General features: G+C 56.8%; 1 protein-coding gene across 8 annotated transcripts in view; it reads left to right on the top strand.

Moving 5' to 3' along the window:
* Positions 1-6,504, top strand: part of ABLIM2 (actin binding LIM protein family member 2) — a 135,589-nt gene that overhangs the window by 111,473 nt on the left and 17,612 nt on the right. For 5 of the 8 annotated variants that reach the window (XM_021706239.1, XM_008072645.1, XM_008072644.1 and 2 more), the window contains 3 exons: positions 3,942-3,996; positions 5,232-5,239; positions 5,431-5,511. In XM_021706239.1, coding sequence (XP_021561914.1) covers positions 3,942-3,996; positions 5,232-5,239; positions 5,431-5,511 — 144 coding nt within the window. The remainder of the gene's footprint in view (positions 1-3,941; positions 3,997-5,231; positions 5,240-5,430; positions 5,512-6,504) is intronic. The other 3 variants (XM_021706242.1, XM_021706238.1, XM_021706241.1) reach the window with 1 other exon arrangement.

Genomic DNA, 6,504 nt, shown 5'->3' with positions numbered 1-6,504 from the left:
GTGTATATATATATATATATATATAGAGAGAGAGAGAGAGAGAGAGAGAGAGGGGACACTAATTTATGACAAAGGCATAATTTAATAAAGCAATTATAGCATGCATAAATTTAAATGCCCCGGGCAACACGGCAATGCCTAACAACCTTGCTAAAATGTAAGTATAATAAGTGGCTTGAGTATGACTTTTGCAATAAGACACGTAAGCCAGGCACCATGGCTCATGCCTGTAATCCCAGCACTTTGGGAGGCTGAGGCAGGAGGATCACTTCAACCCAGGCATTTGAGGCTGCAGTGAGCTATGATTGTGCCCCTGCACTGCAACCTGCAACAGAGCAAGACAGAGAGAGAGAGAGAGAGAGAGAGAGAGAGAGACAGGAAGGAAGGAAGGAAGAAGGGAGGAAAGAAAAATAAAAGGATATGGATCTATTATTTAAAAATAATTTTAAAGTACAGAGAGTAATTACATAGTACAAACAACAATCTAACAGGTATAGGAAAAAAGTGACATCTTTTGAATCAAATTTTCACATGTTCATTAAACATTTATAAAAATGTTTATGACGGGACTGCAAAGAGAAACTTAATAATTAAAAGTGTCTGATACTTCTAAACCGACAGGCTAGAAAGAATCCACATGCTAGCATCAGACAGCCCTGAGTTCAAACCCCAGCTCTGTCTTTGGAGAAGTCCCTGGACCTTTCTGAGTCTCTTTTCCTAGTCCTTAAAAAGCTGGGCTTTACCTCCTGAGGTTATTTTGAGGACAGGTGGCATGATGGTTATGTCATCTCTTTGTCCGCTCCACGGCAGGTTTCCCACATGGGTAATTATTAGAAGCCAAGACCCTACCCATTCGTTTTTGTTACATTAGTGGCCACTGAGTAAGAAAGGTCGCACGTTCCGAGGTGAGCTTTAGCAAGAAAAGAGCGGTGGCCAGTGGCAAACGGCCATGGTCTCAGTGGCTGTTAGCAATCCCAGGTAAAACGCTTGGGTTCAGATTCTTACAGCCTCAGGTGGTTGTTGTATGATCTTGGCCAAGTGGCTTAACCTCTCTGAGCGTCATCCGTGAAGTGACGGTGTCAATTTCCTTCAGTGGCAGCGAAGGTTAGAGAATGTGCCTTGTAAAGTGGCTGGCACACATAAATGACAAATAAATGGGAGAGGTCAATAATCGGTTGCTTTGAAAATCTCTGGTGCCTCTGTTGAGAACTGTAAGGAAGTCAGCCAGGAATATACCCAGCCGCTGACTCTGTGGTACCCCCAGCCCCGGCCACTGGGCTCTCCTGCTGGCCCACACACGAGGCGGTAACTCAAGAACCCTCGTGCCAGGCAGGGTGGCCCACACCTGTCATCCCAGCACTTTGGGAGGTGGAAACAGAAGGATCGCTTGAGGCCAGAAGTTCAAGTCCAGCCTTGAATAGCAAGACCCTGCCTCTACAAAAAGCAAGACTATTATGCAGGCATGATGGTACATGCCTGTAGTTCCAGCTACTGAGGCAGGAGGATCCCTTGAGACCAGGAGTTCAAGGCTGCAGTGAGCTATGATCACACCACTACACTCCAATCTGGATGACAAAGAGAGACCCCACTCCACAAAAAGTCAAAGCAGGCTGGGCTCGCTGGCCCAGCCCATCATCCCAGCACTTTGGGAGGCCAAAGCGAGTGGATTGCCTGAGCCTGTGGGTTCAAGATCTGCCTGGGCAACCTGGCGAGACCCTGTCTCTACAATAAATCAAAAACTAGCCAGGCGTGGTAGCGCTCGCCTGTAGTTCCAGCTCCTTGGAAGGCTGAGGCGGAAGGATCGCTGGAGCCCAGTAGGTCGAGGTTGCAGTGGCCGCTCCCGGCCACTGCACTCCAGTCCAGTCTGGGCGACAGAGTGAGACTCCACTCAAAAAAAAAAAAAAAAAAGTAAAAGCAGCTGGACCCCTTGCCCCTGTGAGGTCAGGCAGGTCCCACCCCCGCTCAAGACGGCCGGAGTCAGTTCAGCGTTCACTGCTCTACGCCTGTCCAGCGGTCCCTCTCCTCCACCTGGAAGATGCCCCACCTCCCTCCTGGAGTCTCCATTTGTCTCAGAGCCTGGAAGACAAGAGGAAGCCGGCTTTGCTGCTGGGAGGAGTATTTCCAAGCCCTCCAGTTGACGGCGGTGGCCTGGGAGTGTTGGCGGCCTGCAATGCAGGAGAGCGGGCACGAGGGGGCAGCATTTCTCTTTCCCACCCGACGGGCAAGAGGCGGTTCCCAGACCCGGACGTGTGCACCTGCGGGTGCGAGCCTGAGACGGAAAATGTCTTGGGAAATGGCTCCTGGAGACTTCTTGGTGGAAGGATTCTTCTGTGAAGCAGTGGAGGTGAGAGGCCCCAGCGGGGCGCGTGACTCAGGGCCCCGGGCCAGGCCGGAATGACTGATGGACGAAGGATGCAGTCATCCAGACGAGTCATCTTTCAGTGCACGGTTTAGAGAACTCTAACTGAGTGCCAGAAGTCCACGATCAACAAAACATCAGAAACGTCAAGACCAGGCCCAACCCCCTGCTCGGGTACTTACCCCGTTTGTGAGCCAGGCCTGTGACGGGAGGGGGGTCCTGGCTTCTCGCTGGCCTCGGTTTCCCCGTTCCAGGTGACGCACTTTGGACTCGGTGCCATCTGCGGTCTCTTCCTGTCTCCTTCTCTCTCAGCGCCCCGAGCACCGCCTGTGGCGACGTCAGGGCCAAAAGCATTCTTCCCTGTGGCCACGCTGCCGGGCTGAGTCTGCAGTCTCCCATCAGCTTCAGAACCCTCTCAGCTGAAAAGGAATCCCAACTCCAGAAGCGCCGGCTGAGGGCCTGACCCCTTTTCAGACCCTGTACCAGGTGCTGGGGATTCCGGCGTAAATAGGACACTTTCTTCAAGCACTGTTTCCCGTGGGCCACCGAGGCACCATCGCAACAGAGCATGGCTCGTGGTGCAAACCCCAGGAGCCAGCTGGGGACAGGACTGGACAGGAGAGGGGCTGACACCCGCAGAGGCCGAGTGTGTGCTCTGCAGGGTGAGGCCCCTCCGTGGCGGTTGGCAGGATGGCGTAGGTGACATTCTCCGGCGAGCAGAAGGGAAAGCAACATTCATGGTCAGGACACGCTACAGCGGGAGAGTTTGCGGCTGAGTGTCGTGGGCATTTGGGACAGGCGACGGAGACCCTCAGCTCCGTGCCTCCTGGGAGTGCCGTCACCACTTGAGTGTCATTGTCGGGGCACGGCCGCTCTGTACGGGGTGCTTATGATACGCTGGGCCTCGTGCTGGAGATTTCGACATGGGGACCCTTTAATCCTCCGAGGGTCACAGGCTCAGGGGAGACGGGATCCCACCTGCCTTGGAGTGTCTGGGGCGGGTGGACGTCAACTCGCACTCACACTGCAGGCGTTAACGCAGCTCAGAACTAGACGAGGAATTCCACGCAGAAGTACACAGCTGCAGCGACGGTGGCCAGCACTTCCCCCTTGGCTCTCTTGCAGAGGACAGAGGGTGTAGGGTGGGGCCCGGGCCACCCTGAGCACCTGGGGACAGCAGGTTCCAGGTGCCGCAACGCAGGAGCCAACTGTAGAGGCCCTGCAGTCCCCAACCAGGGACCACAGAGCCCCGCGCCTGATGCCACATGAGCAAGGAGAGGGGCCAGGGCCACTGCTGTGGTCCATGCCAGCGGCAGCATGGGGGACACAGGCACTGGTGGCTTTCAGGGGGTTCGGAGTTACCCAGCAGGCAGGGGCCGCGGCGGGCGTCCTGTGAGCAAATCCTGCAGGTGCAGGCGCCCTGGACACTCCGCTTCCTCCTCCCCTCTGTTGCCTAGTCACTGTGCTGCAGACACCCGCCTCCCAGGCCTGTGAGGACCGAGGCCTGGAGGAGGGACTGTCCCCGGCCCCGGCGCCCCGGGGCCACCCGCCTCTTGCCGCCCACTCTCTCTTTCTCTTCCAGAACGCCAGTCTGGGCCCCTGCGGAGCAGACCCTGATGCCAGCTGGGGCATGCGAGGTACTCGGAGCGGGGACCCCATGGGTCTCTGGCTGGGGCAGGGCGTCACTCACACGTTTCCTCGAGTCTCGCGCTGAAGCCGCCCGGCCCGCGGCCTGCGGGCGAGAGGCTCCAGGCAGGGAGGACAGGGCCACCGCCAGGGGAGGGCGTGCTCCTTCCCCTCCTGCTCCAGGCCAGGATCAGTTTGCCCCCGTTCTGCATGCCTCGAGACGCCCCTCTCTCCTGTTTGTGGGTGCAGCGGCCGCCCTGCCCTGCTCTGGCTCGTGTGGCACCCCGTGTCACTTGGGAGAGCACAGCCCCAGGCACACGGTGTCCAGGGTGTGAGCGGAACTGGGCTGGGTCAGCCCCGCCTCCGCCCTTGCTGGCTGCTTGATCACCTGCACCCGGCACGACTCTCTGGGCTCCACACCAGGGCGGCAGCTGGGAGGTTGGTGTCGCCAGGGTGGCCAGCTGTCCCGTGGCGGGTGGCTGGCGGAAGATGATGCTCACCTCTTTGTCACCCCGTCCCCCCAAGAGTGAGTGACGGCGAAGCCTTGCTCTCAGTCTTGTTCACACGTGGATGACAGAGCACCCGGGTGTCACAGCCCGTTCCCTCTGAGTGGCTTTCCAAGTACCTGAGCCTCAGAGCTGGCACATCTGAGATCCCATGTGACGTGTGGGGGCTCAGGGACCGGCCCCTGGCACAGGGGTCCCACTTCTGAGACTGGCTTAAGGCCCAGGTGCTGCAGACCCCTGTGGGTTCTGTGTGCCTGGAGACCCCCCCGTCCATGCCGTCTGATGGTCTTCGTAAGGTGCTTTCAGTCTGGAAGTGCAGCAAGGCTTGGCTGCAAGGATCAGGGGCTTCAGAGGGAGGAAGGGGTGTGTGAAGAAGACAGGAATGTCAGACCGCAGTGCACTGTCAGTCTCCACGACAGCCCCCAAGCGGTCTCCCTGGAATGCCCACCGCACAGGCGGGTAAAGAGAGGCCAGCCTCTTTCTCAGGGCGGCGCAGCCCACCAGGGAGACAGTGTCAGGGCCCAGGCGCTCAGAGCACCGTCTGGCTCCCGGTCTGACCTCCAGCCTGACCACGCCTTCTGCTCTGGCCCCCAGAGCCCCTCCCCTGCAGCCCCCAGATCAGAGCCCAGTGCAGACTGCTCAGGGGCGGGGGTGGGCGTCCCCCGGGGCGGGGGTTGCTTCCACCTCACGGCGTTCTTGCACCTTCTAAACCACGCTGTGGTCTCCGCTCTCTCTTACAGAATACAAGGTAAGAGGGGCCACGCGCCCACGCTGATGTCCACGCCGCACCTGCCCAGGTTAAAGCCCCTTTCTGTTGTGCTTCCCTATGAAATGTGTTGTCAGATGCAGACGCAAGTATGTATCCCATGGCCTTTCTCTCGGCTCTGTGCTGGCACACGCCTGCTCCGTGGAGTGACCCTGTGGTTTCCTCCCCACCAGATCTACCCTTATGACACCCTCATCGTCACAAACCGAATTCGCGTGAAACTGCCCAAAGATGTGGACCGGACGAGACTGGAGGTAAGAAGGGGCTCCGGGGCAGGGGGGATTCGTGGCTTATGAGAGTTTCTGCAGGTGCCTCTTGGCAGTGGCCAGGCCGTCAGCCCTCGGATGGCCACCAGGGACGGTACAGGGCTGGGAGAGACAGAGGCTACAGATTGTGGTTACGAATTAACCAGTTGTGGTGGCGCACGCCTGTCGTCTTTTCTACTCAGGAGGTTGAGACGGGAGGGTGGCTGGAGCCCAGGAGGTGGAGATTACGGTGAGCTATGATCACGCCACTGCACTCCAGCTTGGGCAACAAGATAAGATCCTGTCTCTAAAGAAAGTACGAGCGTGTGGCCATGTATCCCAACAACGATGGCTTTCAAAGAGGGGCACCTCGGTTTTCAGAGGACAGCAGGGAAGTCTTTGTAACTTTGAGACCTCCACGGTTGTTTTCTCACATACCGATGTGGAGAAAACAGCCCCAGCTTCCAGGTGGCTCATGCTTTCTCGGGTTCGGCTCAGAGGACCACGTTTACGCCTGTCTAGAATCATCTGTGGACATCAAGGGTGTGCGTAAAAGTCCCGGCGGGACGTCAGCCCAGCATAGGTGTCTGGATAAACTCTGTGGGCTGAGCGAACTAACCTTGTTAAGTACCTGCTGTGTGCCCGCGTGCCACACGCCCTGCTGGGTTTAACCCTCTTGCCCATCCTGCAGGTCACACCGTCCAGCCAGTGGACGCTCACCTCCCAAGTCCTTCCATGAATGTGTCATTGCTTTTTTTTTTTGAATTGGAGTCTTACTCTGTCACCCAGACTGGAGTGCACTGGCCGCTCCAATCACCTCTACTTTCCAAAGGAATTCTTTATCATGGTTGCTACTAGAAAACATTTCTGAAGTAATTACTGACATAAGCATAGACAAAATTAAACCTGATGGCCTTGGGAAAAAAGAATTTGAACCAGGATTCCTAGGTCAAACTGCTTCAAAAGTACAGATTTTACATCTGTAAAATATGGGACTGAACT

Source organism: Carlito syrichta, unplaced genomic scaffold (assembly GCF_000164805.1).
Source record: "Carlito syrichta isolate Samal-C Ts95f unplaced genomic scaffold, Tarsius_syrichta-2.0.1 Scaffold315368, whole genome shotgun sequence".
Taxonomy (NCBI): Eukaryota; Metazoa; Chordata; class Mammalia; order Primates; family Tarsiidae; genus Carlito; species Carlito syrichta.
This window is presented reverse-complemented; position numbering and strand designations above follow the sequence as displayed.